At 49.4% G+C, this 19,957-nt stretch overlaps 2 protein-coding genes across 5 annotated transcripts; one reads left to right on the plus strand and one right to left on the minus strand.

The window, feature by feature from the left end:
• Positions 1 to 1,029: 1,029 nt before the first annotated feature.
• EEF1D (eukaryotic translation elongation factor 1 delta) lies at positions 1,030 to 11,831 on the minus strand. 4 transcript variants are annotated; one of them, XM_053979302.1, is made up of 9 exons: positions 10,675 to 11,831; positions 8,850 to 8,973; positions 7,108 to 7,179; positions 3,872 to 3,940; positions 2,673 to 2,769; positions 2,478 to 2,581; positions 2,014 to 2,250; positions 1,244 to 1,438; positions 1,030 to 1,131 (listed from the first exon to the last, which is right to left on the minus strand). In XM_053979302.1, exons 1-9 carry the CDS (start codon positions 11,829 to 11,831, stop codon positions 1,093 to 1,095), a joined length of 2,094 nt encoding a protein of 697 aa, XP_053835277.1. In that variant the 3' UTR covers positions 1,030 to 1,092. The 4 variants fall into 4 exon arrangements, with proteins under 4 accessions (XP_053835277.1, XP_053835296.1, XP_053835286.1 ...); XM_053979321.1 differs by lacking the exon at positions 7,108 to 7,179; XM_053979311.1 differs by lacking the exon at positions 3,872 to 3,940.
• A 5,209-nt stretch (positions 11,832 to 17,040) lies between these two features.
• Positions 17,041 to 19,762, plus strand: TIGD5 (tigger transposable element derived 5). The gene has a single exon (XM_053994572.1). The coding sequence runs from the start codon at positions 17,112 to 17,114 to the stop codon at positions 18,753 to 18,755; it is 1,644 nt and encodes a 547-aa protein (XP_053850547.1). The 5' UTR covers positions 17,041 to 17,111; the 3' UTR covers positions 18,756 to 19,762.
• The last annotated feature ends 195 nt before the right edge of the window (positions 19,763 to 19,957 follow it).

Here is a 19,957-nt window from a genome sequence, read left to right on the forward strand (position 1 = left end):
ACATGTGGCGCAGGGATGGCAGCGCAAGGGGGAGACCGGGATAGCAGCAGAGGGAGGATACAGGGACAGCAGGACACGGGGGACAACGGGGACAGAGCACCAGGGATGGCAGCACACGGGGGATACGGGACAGGGATGGCAACGCACGGGTGACACTGGGATGGTGACAGACTGGGCACGGCAGCACGCGGAGGACACAGCACAGGGATGGTGGCCCATGGGGGACGCTGGGGTGGTGACATGACAAAAATGGGACACAGAAGGCACACGTGGCACCACCTGGACCAGCAGGGACTCAGGATGGCAGCACAGGGGACAAGGGGCACTGCCAGCAGTGCTCTGGGGGTGGCAGGACCCTGCGAGGGACACGTGTCACGTATCAAGTGACTGGCCCCACCAGGACAAGGGCCAGGCTTGCAGCACAATCCCATGGAGCTTCCCGTGTCCCTTGGCGGCACCAGACCTTGGACTCTGGCACTGGGACAGACCTCGTGTTCCCAAAGTCAGGAATGTCTCTCGTCCCCTCGCAGCACAGTCCCATGGAGCTTCCCTGCATCCCTTGGTGGCCCCAGACCTTGGACTCTGGCACTGGGACAGACCTCAGGAATGTCACCTGTGCTCTCCCCAGGCCACACTCAGCTAAAGTGACCTGGGCAGGGAGTCAGTGGGGAAAGAGGGATGAAATCCATCCCAAACCAGCAATTCCTGGTTATTCATCCTGTTTTTTTGTAGAGAGTGACTGGGGTCTCTGAATCTCGGGAAAGGTGACCGGAAACACCCTGAGGCCTTCATTCCAGCCCCAAAATTCACACAGGTCCATGTCTTGAGATCTTTCCTTCCATGAAGGATGGGGAAATGATGGAATGGCTTAGGCTGGAAGACACCTTAAATATCTCTCATTCCAGTCCCCTGCAACAAGCAGGGACACCATTCCACTAGCCCAGGTTGCTCCAACATCCCAAAATCTCCAATCAAATCTCCCCGGAGAAGCTGCACCCGAGGGAAAAAACCCACAACCCAACTCCCAAATGCACTCCCAATGTTCATCTTTATTAATTCCAGGTTCGGATGAGGGGGATACAGTTTTCCCTTCTAAATCTTGTTAAAAGCAGCAATATCCACGCTCTGCACCTGGAAGGGGACAAAAGCTGGAGTCATCCAGGTGTTCCCAGGAAAACACACCTGAGTTAACCTCCCCTCCCGTGGGTTCCAGGCCCTTCCCACATCCCATTCCAAGACTTACGTAGTCCTCAAACTTGGTGATCTCCTCCTCCAGGATGTCTGTCCCAACTTTCTCGTCCTCCACCACACACTGGATTTGGAGTTTCTTGATTCCGTATCCGACCGGGACCAGTTTGGAGGCTCCCCACACCAACCCGTCCATGTGGATGGACCGGACACACTCCTCCATCTTGGCCATGTCGGTCTCATCATCCCACTGGAAAAAAAGGGAATCGGGAGGTTTTAGTGTTTTCCTGGAGATCATCATCCAAGGGGTATCCAGGTGACATCTTTGGGAATGTCACAACTGATCCGAAGTGCCCTTTCTTGGCTGGAGAAGGCTCCAGAAGACCACAGAGCCCCTTCCAGTGCCTCAAGGAGATCCAAGAAAGCTGGAGAGGGACTTCGGACAAGGATGGAATGACAGAACAAGGGGGAATGGTTTTAAACTCTACTAGGGTAAGATTACACGGGATATTGGGAAGAAATTCCTCCCTGGGAGGGTGGTGAGGCCCTGGAATAGAATTCCCAGAGAAGCTGTGGCTGCCCCCCTGGCCCCTGGTCCAAGGCCAGGTTGGAGCAACCTGGGATAGTGAAAAGTGTCCCTGCCTATGGAATGAGATGGGATTTAAGGTCACATCTATCCAAACCCACTCCAGGCTTCCACGGCAACAAATCCCACCTGGCTCCGAGCAATTGTTTGGAATTCCACAGGTGCCACCACCATCCATTTGGACGAGAGAGGATTCCCAGCCCCACTCCCAGAGCTCCCAAATTCCCAAAGCCACTCACCGGCTTCACATCCAGCAGGATGGAAGACTTGGCAATGAGTCCCGGCTTCTTGGCCTTCTTCTCCGCGTACTGCCGGAGCCGCTCTTCCCGGACTTTGGCAGCTTCCTGGTCTTCCTCCTCATCATCACTCCCAAAAAGGTCAATGTCATCATCCTCATCCTCCTCAGCAGCAGCTGGCTCAGCTTTCTTGGCCGGGAGCTCCACTTTTTTTGAGGGAACGCTGAACGGTTCCACTTTCTTCACCAGATCCAAGGATTTTTAAAGGGTAAAAGAGGGAAAAGATCAACCTGGAGCTGGAGCAGAGCAGCCAAAAAAAGCCCAGGAATAGGAATCTCCACTGCTCAGGACACTGAACAATCCTCACGCTGTGGGATTTATATGCATTTATCAAGAGGATGTTTGTCCACATGGATCTTTGGTTATCATTCCTAGAAAAAAAATTCCAGCATTTTTCCAAGGCTCACCTGGGTTGGAGGAACAGATGAGGGCTGGTGGGAAGTTGAGGATTTCTCCAGAGCATTCAGGCGGCTTTCCAGCTTGAAAATGGCCATCTGGAGGTCTGCAACAACTGGGAAAAGGAGGGAAAAACAGGAAAAATGAGCTTAAATTCCCAGTTGCACATCAGGTCTCCAGCCAGGACAAGGAATTCTCCCACTCACCACTACGGAGGTTCTGGTTTTCCACTTCCAGGTGGGAAATTCGGGACAGGAGCTCATTTTGGTCACCAGCAGCTCCAGAGGAGGTTGTGCTTGCACTCTGCAACGAGGAAAACCGGGATGAAATTGAGTTGTTTCCCCTCCTCCCAAAAAATCCATGAAGCAAAGCAGAGTTGTGTCTTCAGGGAGAGAGGAAGTTCACGAGCTGAACTAAAACCAAGGATATTTTCTCTAAATTAGGATAGAAACTAATGGAGCAGCTCTATACGATGAAGCATGGACTAAATCCCGAGGAATTTCAGTTGGCACCAAGGAGCAAAGGATAAAATCACATTTCCCACTCTCAGATCCCAAAATGCCACTAAACCCATGTAAAATTTATATAAAGTTTCACACCAAGCCCCTTAAAAATCTTGGAGTCCCTTGGTCTCCTCTCCCAACCCACTGAAGGACAGGAATGACCTGCCTAAGGTCACACTAGGAAAGCTGGAAAGATCCCAGGAATTCTACACTCCCACCTTCCCCAGACCAGCCTTTAATTCCTAACAATTTCAATCTGCTTCAACACATCCTGAGGGGGTAATTATTCCAACTCTGGTTTCAATGGATTTTTTGACAGCAAAAAAAAAGAGCTTCTTCTTTTTTTTTTTAATGCTAAGGAGGTTCCTTATCCATCAATTTCAGGCAACAAAGGGAAAGAAAATAACAGGATTTGCCCTTGAATTGTCATTTCTAAGTGAAGAGAGAATAATTTATTCTCTTTCATTCCAGTGTGAATTCTCAGCAGTCACGTAAGATGGAAAGAGGGAAAAGCAGGGATAAGATGAAGAATACAAGGCACAAGGAAAGGTCTGAATCATGGAATGGTTGACGTTGGGATTTTAAGGATCATCCAAGACCATATTCCACTATCCCAAGCTGTTTCAAGCCCTGTCCAACCCAGCCTTGGACACTTCCAAGGATGAGGCTGGGAAATATCAAAGGGGTAGGAAAAAATTCCATCTCCGATGCCTCAGCTGTGGATTCAGGCTCAGGAAGATGAGTGCAGATCCTTGGACACGGAGCTGGGATGAGATCCCATTATCCAGGTTTATCCCAGTGCGAAAAGGACAAACCCTGAGGAAGGAGAACTTGCTCCATCCTCGTCCCACCAAATCCTCTCCCGTTTTTCCACAGGCTCCATCCATGCACGGCTCACTTACAGCGGAGCGTCCCGACTGTTTCTTGGGACGGGCACAAGGAGCTTCCTTGCTCCGAGCAGGGGTCTTCTGCTGCAGGGTGGGAAAAAGTTTGGGAAGATGGGAAAAGGTTTCGCAATTCCAGAGGGAGCTCAAGCGCAGGGAAGAGCCGCATGCAAGGGGAAGTTATGGAGCGGTGGGAAACAGCCTTGCACTGCACACAAACGTTCCCCCAGGAATTCTGGGATCTTCTCCACCAACATCTCAGTGTCTGCAGGGAGCTCGTGCAGCGCTGTGGGCTCATCACACCATGCCAGCCCTGATGCTCCAAGGATGGAAATCATGGAATTACGGAGGTGGGAAAATCCCTGAGTCCATCGAGTCCCAACAGTTCCCCCGGGGCCACCACTGAGCGTGTCCCCAAGTGCCACATCCACAGGGACGTTAAATCCCTCCAGGATGGGGACTCCACCTCTGTGCCAGGACTGGACAGCCCTTTCCATGAGGAATTTTCCAAATATTCCAGCTAAATTTCCCCTCTCATGGTTTCCTCTCATCCTGCCATTCCCTGGGAGTAGATCCCGATTCCCACTTGGGAATCCTGTCAGGGATTTATGGAAGTGAGAAGGTCCCCCCTGAACCTCTTTTTTTTCCAGGCTGAGCCCTCCCAGCTCCCACAGCTGCTCCTGGTGCTCCAGACCCTTCCCAGTCCATTCTCTTCCCTGGAAACACTCCAGCCCCTTAATGTCCTTCTTGTCACGAGGACCCTAAACTGATCCCAGGATTGGAGGTGCCCCAGCAGTGCCAACACAAGGAGAGATTTCTCTTCCCTGTCAATAATAATTAAAAAAAAAAAAAGAGGGAAGAGCATGGGAAGAGCAAAGGATACCTGTCCCAAGCTGAAGCAATAAATAAATCTTAATTGGATCCCATAAGACAATGCAAGAGGCACAACCATGTCCCAAATCCTCAAAAATTATGGAAGAATTGCCTTTATGAGACTGTGAGATCTTCCCTGAGGAGAGGATACTCCAAGCTTTGGGAATGTGGACACCATACCTCCGTTACAGCACACAAAAACCATTCCCTCTTCCAACTTCCAGCTCCACACAAGCATCCATTAATTTTATCAGGGATAAGAATTCAAAATTCCAAAGGTGGGGAGTTCCACAGCATCACTTTCCTCCCTTCCTCTGCACTCTTTGTATAAAGCCCTAAAATCCTTTATTTTTAAGCCACAATTTTTGTGCTGAACCCACCTTAAAGCTGCGGCCTATCTCAAATATTCTGGACAGCTGAATTGCTTGGGAAGGCTGGAATTGTGCATAAACTTAATTCTCCAAACAAATCAAATCCCTGGGAATTATGAAGGGTACAAAACGGGACTTCGGACTAACAACTTGGGATATAAACGTCTGTTATTCCCTGAAGTTTGAATCCCTAAAATACGTTTTAAGTATCAGAAACAACAAAATTTTCCCTCACGTTCAGGTGGAAGTTCCTATTCTACTTCCTGCTTCTCCTCATAATCAAGGAACTCCAGACTCTCATCATATTCCAAGTGCTCATTCCTACGTTTTATAACACAATCCCAGCCTGAAATTCCCAGCAAAAAGGCACTAAACTCCCATTTTCCCATCTTTTCACAGCCAGCTCTTCCCTTGTCACATCCTAAGACTCCTGACAATAACTCTGGAAGAAGGAAAGACAAAAATCCTGGGATGTTTGCTCTTGCCGCTTTTCTCTGGGTCACACAGTGTAAATGTGGGGGTTGGGAACGCAAGGAAGAAGTTTAGGAATGTCCTAAAGTCCAGCCTGGTTACCCAACATTAATGATGATCCTTGAGGGATATTCCGACTATTTTGCAGCCACATGAAAGATCCAACCCCTTCCGCAGGAAAAAAAAAAATATATCTAGCAGAGGAATTTTTTACATCCAGCACTAATCCCCAAAAAGGTCTCCAAACAATTTATATCCCAGAATTCCTGACCTGGCTTTGGGCTGTTGCTTTACCAATTCCCTGTTACACCACCTGGATGACCCAAACTTCTGGGATTCCCTCCCAAAAAAGCTCTTTAACAGGAGTCAGGAAAGAAATTCCTCATCTTTGGCAAAACACTCTGGAAGATGAGGATGAGCAGCACTTCCAGGTGGTTTGGGTTTAGATCCCCTGCCCCTTGCCCAGTTCCAAAAGTTCCTCCCAAAGGAACTTTTTACCCTGTTTGGGATGGGGGCCTCCTTTAGCCATATTTTTTTTTATAAAATGAGACAGTTCAGGAAAATTTTTTTTTAAGCTGCTGGCTGAAATCCTGATTCCTTATATTCATCCCAAATGCTCGTCTCCTTTCTGCTGGTGTAAGGAGGAATATGGAATATTCCCCTTGGGAAAGGGGGAATCCTTTGTTATTCCCTGATATTGGACTGATCAAAGATAGAAACTGAGTGTGCTGAACATTCCAAGAGAGAATTATAAGACCAAATAATGGATGGATTCCTTTGGAAGTCCCACTGCAGAGGCAGGAAATCAAGACACCTGGGCTGTATTCCATGGATCTTCCTTTCCCATAAAACCACTAATTAATATTTTAACTTTCTTTTACAAAAATGAATTTTTTTTAACGGTCTTGTCTGCACTCAGCACAAAAACACCTCCACAAAGTAAATTCCTGAGCTCCTCCAGGATGCTCCAGCCTCAGAGCTTGTAGCCAAGCTGAATTCCCTGGATGCAGCAGATGGAAAACACCTTTTTTTTTTGGTGTTTTTTTTGCACATCCCCTAAACTGGAAGCAAAACGGGGAAGAGAAGGTGGCAGCCCAGTGTATCCCAAAAAAGAGCCACACGCTCAGCGAGTTGGAACCTGTTAGTTAAGACCCATGGGAACATCCCACCAGGAAAAAAAACAAAAACTAAAACTAAAACGAAAACAAAAAAAAAAAAAAAAAACCACAAAAAAAAAAAAACCACAAAAAAAAAAAACCACAAAAAAAAAAAAAAACAAAAAAACAAAAAAACAAAAACAAGAAGAAAGGAAGGAAAAGCCCAATTCAGGGAATTCTTTTAACCCAAATCCAGTTTTGGCAGTGCTGCAGGCGAGCAGCGCGTGGGGACGGGGCGGAGCTGGTGGCACACGGCGCTGCACACCTTGGTCTTCTCCTCTAACTTCCAACCAAGAAGCCAAACGATCTCTGGGATTAGAATTCCATAAAAAGAAAAAAATGGGGATGCAGGCAGCCAGCTGGTGAGAGCTTGGGTACTCACTCCGGCCAGCGATTTCTGGATATTCTCCCTGGCTCTGGCAATGTCGCGGAGGATCGTGCTGGCTCCGTTCTCCTGCAAACAGCGCAGAAAGAACCAAGAGTTTCTTTTTTAAAAAAAGATATTAAAACATGGGGGGGAAAAAAAAAAAATCATCAAGGAAGTTAAAAAAAAATAAAACAAAAGGAAGGAGCGAGGGAATTGGGAAAATTGGGAATTGTCCTTTCCATGATTCAGTGATTTTTGCCATAAGGATTGGGGCTAAATCGGGCAATCCCTGGTCACGTGTACAGAAGGATCATCCAGTCAAAGAGCTTTTAAATTCCCTATAATTACCCTGAAAAGTTTGGGATGCTGCCAGAAGGTTGGAGTGACTCCAGAACTCCTTAAAATCCCAGCCTCCGGCAGGATTTTTCCATATTATTACCTGAGTTCAGGCAGGAAGTGACAACCCTGACTCTGCTCTATCCAGAGAGGCGGGACCCAGAACACCAGGAATTTTTTCCCTATGCTCCTGCTGCCATGCCTTAGCCTGGATTTCAAGATTCCCTCCCTGGAAATTCCACAATCTGTTCACTCCTTGCCTTTCCCAGACTGCAATCCTCACCAGCAAGACTTGAGATGTGAAATTTCCCACAAACCCCCAAATCCTGAGTTAAACAGAAAATAAAGGAAAAAACAGCCTGGACACATCCAGGTGGGCTCCACTTCCTGCTGCTTCCAAGGAGGTTTTAAGAACATTTTTCCATGGTGGAAGTGGCTGATGAATTCCTCCAGACATCCTTCAAACCACCTCTCCCAGGCCAACCTCCTTCACTGGAAGCTCCTGATGTGCCTTGAAATAGTTGAACTGTTCCAAGAGGTTTTCACTCCAAAACCTACTTCCAGCACTCATCCAGAGCTCCCAATTTTTTTTATTCCCGGTCTCCCAGGTGCTGTGCCAGCAGCTAAGCCAGAATGGGCAGCAGGAATAGCTGGAATGTGCCTAAAAGTTGTAATTTCAGCAAAAAGCTTCCCTGTAAACACTTGGAAAGAGGCACAGAACACTCAGCATTCCAAAGGCACAAGCAGTTAGGTGCAGGAAGAAGTTAGGAAAGCTCTGAACCTTGGATCAGGAATAATTTTGGTATAATATTGAAGCTGGAAATATTTCAGCTCAGCAGGATCATGCTTCCCCCTCCACCTTCCCCTCCCCAACTCACCGGTACCACGAACAGAGTCTTCCACTGGAACACCTGGAATATTTCCAGGAGCACAAAGAGAGGAATAAAAAAATCCCCCCCAAAAATCTTTGCAGCTGTGGTGCCGCTGCTCAAACTTTAGGTTTGTATTCCCTTGGAATATCCCAAAGGACTGCTCCAAAATAGAAGCACAGCAGCATTTTCCCTGGATGAAGGGGAGTCAGGGATGCTCTTTGCCAATAAAATCGGGGGTTTGGGGATTTCCAGCTCAAACTGTGCCACCACAGATCCCAGCAGCCTGGAAAAATTATGGATAACTCCTGGAAGCTGAGACTGGTTCACCTGTTAGAAGGGCACCTGATCTCCCAGTTCCTTGGGATCAAATCCTTCAGATTCCACAGAAAACAGTGGGGAAAGAAAAAAAACCCAAACGGGTCTTAAAACAGCTTAGAGAGCTCCAGGAAGATCTGGGGGAAAAACCAACACTGAGAGTGGAAATCCCACAAAAATCCAGGTGGATCATGTCCTTTGACTTACTCTGGAATTCCTGGGATTGGGAATTACCTGCTGGTGGGAGGGGCCACCCATGGGGCCGTTCATCTGCTCGTAGAACCTTCGCTCGGCGTCGTCGTATTTGAACTTCTCAAACCAGATCTTGTCGTGCAGGAAGTAATCCACAGCCATTTTCCTGGGAAAAGGCGGGGGGAAAAATATCCACAAAAAGTGAATTCCAGCAAGGATTGAAGGTTAACAGCTCGTCAGGAGCGTGTTCTGTGCCTGCAGCTCGGCTTGGCTGCGGATTTAAGTATCCAGGATCCTCTTAAAAAAGCAGGACAGATTAATCACCCACCTGCCTGACCTGGGTGTGGAGTGGGGATGGGATGAATCAGCTGATCCAGACTTTATTCCACAAAACAAGAAAAAAAAAAAATCAAAAAAACCCCATTATTTTCTAGTTCATGCTAAGGAAAATGTCTTGTGTAGGAAAATAAAAAGGGAATTGAAATCATGGAATGGTTTGGGTCGGAAAAGACCATAAAGATCATTTAGTTCCAACCCCCTGCTATGGGACACCTTCCACTATCCCAGGTTGCTCCAAGCCTCATCCAGCTTTTCCCTGGATACCTCAAGGGATGGGCCATCCACAAGTTCACTGGGAAATCTTTGGAGGGGACACTTGGAGGGGACAGACCTGGCACTACATGGAAAAACAGAAAAAAACACCCCAAATCCTGCTGAGTGAGAATTGGGGATTTTTATGGAGCAGCTTACAAAGGTGGGTTAAATTCTTAATTTGAAGGGAAACAGAGGAAAAGAGGAAATGCCCTGAATTCCAGGAAGGGACAGAGCCAGCAGAAGTTTGAGGAGGTGGAGAGCAGCACAAGAAAACCACAACTGGAGAAGGTTTCACAAAGCCTCTCCTCATCGTCCCAAATCCCATAGTTTTCCCTAAAACACTTCCATAGAAGCCAGAGATGATTTTCCTGAAATCAAATCTGTCCTTATCTACCCACTTGGAAGAGACCAAAGGCCACCAGACACAGGAGCTGCAGCAAAACCGCTTTCCACACCCAAATCTCCAGGACCTGCTGGAATTCCAACCAGGATCATTCGCAGAAAATCCCAAATACAGCCAAATTTATCCCACGTTTTTACAGAGACATGTGGATTTTCCCAAACATCCAATTATGACCAACTAAAGAGGGAATGATCCCGAACAGGACCAGGTGAAAGGTAATTGACCCCTAAATCTCTTGGCACAAAGATCCTAAAAGCTTTCCAACAAATCCCAACAAAATTCATGGATCAGAAGTGTCAGAAATAATGACAGATGCTCCAATAGTCTTTTTTTTCCAGGAATATCTGTCTCTACCTTAGCTCTGCCTTTGGAGAAAATCCAAGGGCATTCCAAAAATTAACAGACTGGATATAAATTCCCTCAAAAAACCAAACTACAGCACATGCTCCCACCAGAGTGATTCCCTAAATCGTACTCCAATCATTTCCAAACCTTCTTCAAGCTGGATCCTGGTTACGATGCTGATTTCTATATGGAATGAGAGGATGGAAAGGAGGATGGTGCCGTATCCATGCAAGAAGGGGGATAATGAGCTCACTTCCCAGCCCTGCCTTTAAACATTCAACCTCTAGATCCACACAAACACAGCCTTTATCCACCAGAATTCCTCAGGAGAAGGGGAACTCCTTGAAGGATTTTTTCCCCCTGCTCCCTGCCCATTGGGATCATCTCCAAGTCTTCTCCACATGCAAATTCCTTCTGGCTCAATCCCGACCTGGCCGGTTTTTTTTTTGGGTTGTTTTTTTTTTTTTTTTTTTTGTTTGTTTGTTTTTTTTGCATGGGTGTTACCCCCAAAGAAACTTCTCCTACTTCATTTCTGGAGCGGGAATGCTCGGAGCAGCTGGATGGGAGGGATTTCCTGCAGCAGATTCCTGGATCCCTGTTTTCTCCGCTGCTCTGGCCGCTTCCAGGGCAAAATATCGGGATTCAGCCCTGTCGTAGGTCACCTTGTTCAGCCACACGGATTCGCTGTCCTTGTGCAGGAAAAAGCAGGTGGGATTTTCCTTGGGAATATCGGGAAGCTGAGGGTTGCTGGAGGCGATTCCCGTTTGCTTCCCAGGGTTGTGGTTCTTGGATTCTTCCGGGCAGCCGCGTTGCCGCCGCTGGGTTTTATCCGAGGGGTGCCCGTCCAACATCTTCTCATAAAAATTCTTCTCTGCATCATCGTAGAGAGGCTTTTCCAGCCACACCTCGGACGCCAGAACTTCCCAGTTGGAAATCTGCGGCTTCCCATTGACCGTCTGCTGGTCGGAGCCGGGCAAACTGGGAATGGAGGCCACGGGAGAGTTGGGAATGCCGGGAGCCAAGCCTGGCGTGGCAGGAGTGGGCAAGGCCGTGCCGTAGCCCTCGTCCGGCGTTCCCAGCCTGGAATTTGCCCACACGGATGGGATGGCCAAGACGTTGGGAGGAAGGAAAAACTGGGATTTTTCCATGAACGCCCTCTCGGCCTTATCGAAGTCAAACTTGTTGATCCAAACCCCTTGGACAACGTGGTGACAGGCGGCCAGGTTTCCATGGGAACACGCCGGGAGCATCTTTGCCTTGGGAATATCTTGGCTGGATTTCGACCTGGTCATGGCAGGAGATTCCTGAGCCATTTTTCCAGTCCCAGGTGATTCCCAACTCTGGGAACTGGCTAATTTTATCCTGTAGGCGTACTCGGCGCGGTCATACAAGGGCTTGTCAAACCACACGTGCTCCGCCGACATTCCCGCCAGGATCGCCTCCAGCTTGGAATCCTGAGCTTTGGGTTTTGGGGAGCGCTTCCGTTTCCGTTGTTTTTTGCCATTCCTGGGTTTTTTTGGGTCCCCCTTGAATTCCCCCTCGATGGAGTCCTCGTGGCAGATCCCGTTGATGGCCTCGGCCTCCGGCGCTTCCCGCTCCGGCGCTTCCCGCTCGGCTTCGTTGTTCCGGTGCTTTTCCGGCCAAGCTTTGTCCATGGAGCAGGGATTTTTCCGTGTCCTCATCTTCCCAAAAAAAATGGGCAGCATGGAGAGATAAGCACAACAAATGTAGTGGCAGCAGAGCAAAGCAAGGGCATGCAGGAGACGTTTTTATCCATTAACATTCCCGGGAAAAAGCGCGAATATTCCATTTATTTCTCCCTTTTGGGACAAGTTTGAACTCCAAGGAATTTAATGTGTCTGAAACCGCCTTCCTCCTAAAATATTCCTGCCAAGAATTCCCCCTGTTATTTGAAATTTTAAGGCAGGGAAAAAAAACCCACAGGATTTTATTCAAATCTGCGGGAAAAATAGGATATTATTCCAAGTTAGTGGATTAGTAATTAATTATTTGATACTTATTCCCAATTAGACAAAATTTTGGGAAAACTGGCTCCAATTTTTGAGTTTTTGGAGGTTGTTGTTTACTCCCGATTGGGTTTTCATACTAAAAGGCAGCTGCTGAAAAACTGGGATTGAATTCTGGGATATAATCCAAGTTATTGGCAAATTAAACTTGTCTGGGAGCTGGAAATCTCGTGGTTAATTGAATAATTAATTAATAAATATTGACCTGTGGGAGGCTGCCAAATAAAATTCCCACACAGATGAAATATCCTCAAAAGTTTGTAATTCCAATAATTCCTGGAAAACTTTGGAAGCCTCAAGTCCAAGGCTTAACTTTAAATTTCAATTTAATTTTCAATTTTCATTAAAATTTAATTTAAAATTTATTGCTTTTAATTAAAATTTTAATTTAAAATTTATTTATTTGAATTTAAAATTTAATTTAAAATTTATACATAAATGCTTTTTTTGGGCCTTGAGTATTTCCATTTAAATGTATATATTAATAAAGTTTTGCCTTTAAACATTCAAATTGATAGTTTAAAGTATTAATTAGATTCCAATTAGACAAATTATTAGGAATGGCAAATGAAGATTTTTTTCTTTTTTTTTTTCCTTAGAGTTGGGAAACCTTGATACAGCTAAAAATGCTTAAAAATTGAGATTTCAATTCTGAATTTAAAGAAAAAATTAAAAATTAGAGCTTATTTGGAATTTTAAAATTTATTTTATAGAGGAATAAATTAGTGTTAGGATCTTTTCATAGCAATAAATTTATTATATTAAATAATGAGTAAAATAAGAAAAAATTTATAGGATTTTGCACAAAAAAATTCCTACAATTTCTTTTTTTTAAAAATAATTTCAAAAATAAAATTTTCCCCGAATATTAAATTTTTTTTAAGTGATTTTGCTCCAGTTTTTAAGCAGCTCCAAGCCCTGGAACTGCAGCCCTCATGGATGAGGTGAATTTTGGAGTAGGAATTCCATAATGAGGAAGTCCCAGGACATTCTCTCCCATTGACAGAGCTGAAATTAATTAAAAAAAAACTCTTTAAAATTAATTATTTCCAAGAAAACTCTGCAGGAATCTGTGTAATAAATATCCCACTGATGCTGACATTCCCAGATTTTCCAGAATTCCCAAAAAAACCAAACAACAATTAGAAGGTACTTACTTTTTTTTGCTCCTATGACAGCATTAAAAAAAAACACAGGACAAATTTAGAGAAAAATTCCAATTTCTGTGGATGCAGCAGCTCCTCAGCCAAATCATTTAATTAACAATTAATGGGTTCATTAATTACCACATATAATGAAGCTTGGAGCTAATGAACTACCCACAACTCCATGAAGTTTGTGAACCGACACCACAGAAAATGAGTTTATTTTCATTTTAATAACAAGGAATATTACTGTGATGTTATCCAAAAGTACTTTCCCATCCCAGAAAGCCTGAGAATTCCTAACCTGCCATCCCAATCCTGGCACGTGTTGATGGAATTCAGGATCCCAATTTTTGGGTGATCCCAAACATTCCTGCAGCACCTTTCTGCTTCCGTGAGCAGCCAAACATTACGTTCAGTCCTGAAAAACCCCAAATTTCCACGGAAATAAAGCTTCTAAGCAAGGAAAAATTGGGGGGAAAAAAAAAAGTAATTTCTCTTCTGTCCACCAATTTTCCTGGAAGAACCTGGGAAAAAGGAATTTTAATCACACAAACCATCAACTTTCAACATTTTCCACTCAAAATTGCCATTTTTACCTCCACAAAAACAAAGTTTTAGGATTAAAAACCACACTGTGGCATTGGGAATGTTCTCCCCTGGGAGAAGTCACGGCCCAGAAATTCAGGATGAGTCAAAGAACTATCAAGGAAATCAAAATAAATCAAAATATTAACACTTGTATCTAATATTTTGTTCATTTAAAACTACCTTTTCTGCTGGTTTCATTCCCCAAAATTGGCTGTTCCTAAATTCCTGCTGGTTTCATTCCCTAAAACTGGCTCTTCCCTAAGTTATCATCACCTTTGCTATGAGACAAAGCTCCACATTCCAGGAAAACACCAGAATTCCCATCCTTGACCACCTAAAAACACAACTTTCTGCTCCAAGCTGAAAATTCCTAATGAGACAATCATGGATATGGGAAATCAGCAGAAGGGAAAGACTTGGAAAAGTGTCACCTTCAAAAGAAATAGAGGAAAAAAAAAAAGAGTTGGGAATGAACAGCTCAGGTGAGGAAAAATCCTACCTGAAGGTCAGGGAGAAATGGGACACACCTGGAAAAGGAAAGAATTACAGCAAAACAGCTCAGAAAAGGGAATTTCTCATGCCTAAGGATTGTGATCTTCGGGATCCCAATCAATTCCAGATCATCGGCGACCTGGATGCGACAAGAACAAATCCACACGGGATTTCTGGGAACGCCGATGCGGCAGCCTCGGCAAGTTTAGTCAGGGATGTAATCCTTCAAAAACCCCATGGAGCACAACAGCAGGCTCTGCCCGTTCCCAAAATAGTTTGGAAATGGATCCCTCCCCTCCTAAGCATCAAGATCAAAAAAAAAAAAAAGCATTGAGAAGACAAACCCCACCAAGGTGACGGAAATTTGGGAACAGCACAGGGAAAGAGGGGCAGGTGAGATAAGCAGAGCCCGGGAGCACCTAGAGTTGATTTTCCAGGTTTTCCAGCTCCGGGATAAGTTTGGAAAGGCAGCCAAGGGGGTTGGCATATGGGATGGATCAGCTGCTCCCTGCCAGGACACGGCAGCAGCTCCGGTTTCCCTTTGCAGCAAGTGACTGGACAAAAAAATTCCCAGGAATGGGGGGAGGAGCAGATCCTTGAGGCACCTGGAGCAGCTGGGGAAGTGTGGTATCCCTAAATTCCCTTCCTTACCCAGGCAGGAATAACACTGATCCCTTTCCCCACCACCCCCCAATGCAGACTTGAAAAGGTGAGGCTTTAATACATCAGGAATATTCCCAAAAAAACAGGGAATATGTCCCCACAATCTGTGGAAAACCACAAAGGTTTAAGGGAGACTCCCAGAATGAACCCACCCACCCCTTACCTGTAAAAGAAAGTTCCTAAATCCTGGGAAAGGAAAAGGACCACAAAGACATGGAGAATCCTAAAATCCCCCCTTCCCTATGCCTGGCAAGGGGAAAGGGATCTCCCACATCCTCTCTTTTGGGGTGTGAGGGGAGGAGAGACCCCACAGGGAATGTGGAGGGGGCTTCCACATGCCCCTTCCCAGAACTTTTAAGGGAAAAGGAACCTGAAACATTGGCAGTGGGGAGTGTCACCCCACAACGTTCCCCGGGATTTAAAGTGGGGAAAGTAATCCCAAGAAACAAGGGCACCCCCAAATCCTTTCCTTCAGGACTCTTAGGGACTCCCATCACCCCCTTTTCAGACCTACTAAGGGAAAAGGGACCGAAAACGCAGGGAAAGGGTGGGGGAAATCACCCCAGTATTCCCTAGGATTCTAGGCATGGAAAAGTTATCCCAAAAACCAAGAGCACCCCACATCCTCTCCCTCAGGACTCTGGAGGAATAGAATGGACCCTAAAGACAATGGGAGAACAGCCCCAAACTCCCTTTTCTGAGGTTTTAACAGGGACAAAGACCCCAACATAAAAGGAAGGAGCCCCAAAACTCCCGCTTCCCACCACTGTGAGGGAAGGAGCCTCATTCCCTATGAGGAGAGCCCCAAATCCCTCTTTCCGCGGGAAAAGTGCGCTAAAGAGAATGAAAGGGGTGACCACAATCTCCTTCTTGCGGACTTTGAAATGATAAAGGAACCCAACACACCCTCAAGGGCCCCCTAAGCACCTTCCCCCCCATATATCAAGAGGGGCCCCCCACCACCTCCCGCCCTAGAGGGATAAAGGACGCTCCGGAGACCCCCGAAACCCCCATTACCGAGACTCAGGGAGAGGGATAAAGGACCCTAACTGGGGGGTATAAGGATTCCAGGGGACTGGAAGGGGGCTGGAAACCAGAACTCACCGGCAGCGTTGACCTCTTAAGACCCCTCCGCTCCCTTTGGCCGCCGCCGGGATAAAGAAGGGCGGCGTGCGCCGCGCGGAGGGTTATGGGGGAGGCGCGTACCACACGTGGCGCGTGGGGGGGGGTGGCGAAGGGGGCGCGCTGCTGGGAGACAGCGTCTCACACGCACAGCGCGGGGCCTGTCCCCCCCACAATAAAAGGGACATGTGGAATATCACGGCGGGGGTGGAAGCGGGATGCGCGAACCACCTCCCCGTAACTATTACGATGAGCCTACCCCCCTTTTCCTTGACAACTTGGATTCGTCCTCGTGCCTCCGCTAACGCCCGTGGGTTGTACCACTCTGCGAAAAGGGGGATGCGACACCTCGCTGCTTCCCCCACGCTACTTCCCTGCCTCCGCCAGGATGATCCCCTACATTGTACGGGGGGCGTTACGGGGCAGAGGAGGCTCCGCGCTGTGCGCGCGGCGCGTTGTCTCCTTCCGCGCACTTCTTCTCCCACCCGTGAAAGCCAAGTGGAACAGCTCAAGGGGGAAAGCGACGTGGTGGGAGGGGCAGCGGGGTGGCGCGCTCTCCCCCCTTTTCGCAGAGTGGTACAACCCAGAAGCGCTGGTGGAGCTAGGAGGAAGAATCCAACTTGGCGAGAAAAGGGAGGCGGCGGCGGGGGAGCGGCGCAACTTAGTGGCTGCGGTGGGGTGCGCGCATGCGGGGGACCGGAGCGGAGACAAAGGCGCCGCCGCGCCCCCCCCACCCCATCCCCGCATTCCTCCCCGGTTATAACGCGCCCCCCATTCCCATGGACGCGGGGGTCGCTCCATGCCCGAGGGGGAGCCGGAGGAGGGCGGGGGAATGGCGGGAGGGCGGCGGGCAGGAGGAGGAGGAGGAGGAGGTGGTGGAGGTGGAGGCAGCAGCGCATCACCCGGGGGGGTGTCGGTGAAGATGTCGCTTCGCCGCGCCTACTCCATCAAGGACAAGCTCCAGGCCATCGAGAGGGTGAAGAAGGGCGAGCGCCAGGCGTCGGTGTGCCGGGCTTTTGGGGTGCCGGGGGGCACGCTCCGGGGGTGGCTGAAGGACGAGGCGAAGCTCCGCTGGTTCCTGGAGCAGCTCGGCGGCGAGGTGGGCACCCAGCGCAAGAAGATGCGCTTGGCCAACGAGGAGGAGATCGACCGCGCCGTCTACGCCTGGTTCCTCGCCCTGCGCCAGCACGGCGTGCCGCTCTCCGGACCCCTCATCCAGGCGCAGGCGGAAGCCTTCGCCCGGCAGATCTACGGGCCCGAATGCACCTTCAAGGCGAGCCACGGCTGGTTCTGGCGCTGGCAGAAGCGCCACGGCATCTCCAGCCAACGCATCTACGGCGAGGGCGGCCTCCCCGCCGAGCCCGAGCGCGCCCCGGCCACCCGCGCCGAGGTCCTGCCCGATGCCGGCGGCTACGGGGATGAGCAGATCTACAACGCCAACATCACCAGGCTCTTCTGGAAGCTTCTTCCCGGTGCCGGAATCACGGCAAGGCGTCCGGCCCGCGGCGAGCGCGTCACGGTGCTGCTGGCCGCCAACTTGACCGGCTCCCACAAACTCAAGCCCTTGGTGGTCGGGGGTCTCCGCGATCCCGCCAGCCTCCGGCATCACAACCAGGAGAAATTCCCGGCTTGCTACCGCTACAGCCCCGAGGCCCGGCTGGCGCCGGCGCTTCTGCGGGCTTGGTTCTTCGAGGACTTCGTGCCGGGGGTCAAGCGGTACCTGCGGCGGAGCTGCCTGCAGCAGAAGGCCGTGCTGCTGCTCAGCTCCGCTCCGTCCCGCTCGGGAGCGGGGGCTGAGGATTCTCCACCGCTCCAGACTCCGGATGGGTCCATCCGCGCGCTCTTCCTCTCCAAGGGTGCCTCCGGGAGTGGCCCGGCTGGAGCAGGAGGCCGAATCCCGGCGCCGCTGGAGCAAGGGGTGGTGTCGGCCTTCAAGCAGCTCTACAAGCGGGAACTGCTGCGCTTGGCCGTGTCCTGCGGCGGCCCCGGCAGTCCCGCGGACTTCGTGCGCTCCTTCCTCCTCAAGGACATGTTGTACCTGGCTGGCCTCTCTTGGGATCTCATCCCGCCCGGATCCATCGAGAAGTGCTGGCTGCTGGGGCTGCGCGCCGCCTTCGAGCCCCAGCCCGGCGAGGAAGAGCACGGGGACCCCCCGGGAGGGGAGGAAGGCAGAGGGGACAGCAAGGTCTTCAGTGACCTGACCCACCTGGCCGCCTTGGCCTTCAAGCGCTTGGCTCCCGAGGAAGTGTCCGACTGGTTGCACTTGGATGACGCAGCTCCAGGTGCGGAGGAGAACGATGACGGCGAGGAGGACGCCGAGGAGGAAGGCACCGAGGGCTGCGGGGCGGAAGAGGATGAGGAGGAAGCAGCTGGTGGCAAAAGGGTTGGGGAAGGGGGAGACCCTTTGCTGCCCACGGCTCGGGAAGCCATCCAGGGTCTGGAGACGGCGCTGCGCTGGCTGGAGGGACAGGACCCCCGGGAAGTGGGGCCGCTGAAGCTGGTGCAGCTCCGCTCCCTCATCTCCATGGCCCAGCGGCTGCGCCGCGGCCGCAGCCCTCAATCCTAGGCCAGGGGTGACCGCCACTTTTTGGCCACGGAGCTGGGGACACCCCAGTTGTCCCAGGGGGGATGGCGGTGGAGGTGCCACTCGCCCCTCTGTGACCGTAACTCCCTGGGGATCAGAGAGCCCAGATGCCAGTGGGTCACAATTCAGGGGATTTTTGTGCAACAACTCCAATTCCAGGGTTGTTCCTTACCTAAATATTTTTAGGAGGTGCTATTTTTTACGTCCCTTGTGGCCCCTGGTCACTGGCACTGCCAGAAAGGGGGGTGGATGTTCCCCCCCCACAACATTGCCCAGTTCCCCCAATTCCATGGGGAGAAGGGGCGAGGGAAGGACCTGCTCAGTGTCCATGGGATAATGGGGGATGTTACACTGACAAATCCCAGAGCAGGGTTGAGGTGGGCACAGCCAGCTCATGGGCCACTCCTGAGGTGCTGCAGGGGAAATATTCCACCTTGGAAGAGGCTGGTGACGCCCTTCCCACTGCCGAAACGGAATCCTGTTAAACCAGGATGGTTTGGGGCTGGTTTAAGACAGCTTCCTTCAGGTAATGGATTGGGAAAGGGACACTTGGGTGGCATCCACGAGGGAGAGTCACCAACATGATTCCCATCACAGCTGGGAACACCTGGACCATGGAGACCTGCTGAACCAGGTACCATCATCCGAGCATCCTCATGGAGCCGAAGGCTCCAGGGATGGGGGTTGAAGTGTTCCTCACAGGGTTTGTGGGGTGGCTGGGGCTGGAGGACACCTTTGGGAGAGTTGAGGTTGGAGCAGGGAGGGCTCCTGGCACTACCTTGGAATATTGGAGGCATCTGATAGGAATTTAGCAGCTCCTGACCTGATTTGGATGAAATTTTAGGGTGTTTAGCCGAATTACTGGAAGAGGGAAATTAAATGAACTCCTCAGTGCTGCTGTGTCCCATGTCAGCGGGCGGGTGGGGGTTTTTACTTGTTGGGTCTTTGTCTCCTCGCTGCAGAATTTATGGAAATTAAATGGATTTTTATTCCCATGTGGAGGTTGTCGTCTTTGAACTGTCACATGGAGCCATCCCAGAGGGAATTTGGGGTGGCACCAGGGGGTTGTGTCCTCTCAGTGTGGCCTTCTCCACGCCAACGGAGTGTAATCATGTAAAATCACATTCCTGTTTATCATCTTTTACACTAAAATCACCCCACAAAAATATTCTGGAGCTTGGGAT

This window comes from Vidua macroura, chromosome 1 (genome assembly GCF_024509145.1).
Source record: "Vidua macroura isolate BioBank_ID:100142 chromosome 1, ASM2450914v1, whole genome shotgun sequence".
NCBI classification, from domain to species: domain Eukaryota; kingdom Metazoa; phylum Chordata; class Aves; order Passeriformes; family Viduidae; genus Vidua; species Vidua macroura.

Coding starts and splice junctions, on each gene's coding strand:
- EEF1D (XM_053979302.1), bottom strand. CDS start 11,831: ATGAGGACACGGAAAAATCCCTGCTCCATGGACAAAGCTTGGCCGGAA. Junction 2,251..2,477: donor CATCTGTTCCTCCAACCCAG/GTGAGCCTTGGA, acceptor GATCTGGTGAAG/AAAGTGGAACCGTTCAGCGT. Junction 1,132..1,243: donor TCACCAAGTTTGAGGACTAC/GTAAGTCTTGGA, acceptor GTCCCCTTCCAG/GTGCAGAGCGTGGATATTGC.
- TIGD5 (XM_053994572.1), top strand. CDS start 17,112: ATGTCGCTTCGCCGCGCCTACTCCATCAAGGACAAGCTCCAGGCCATC.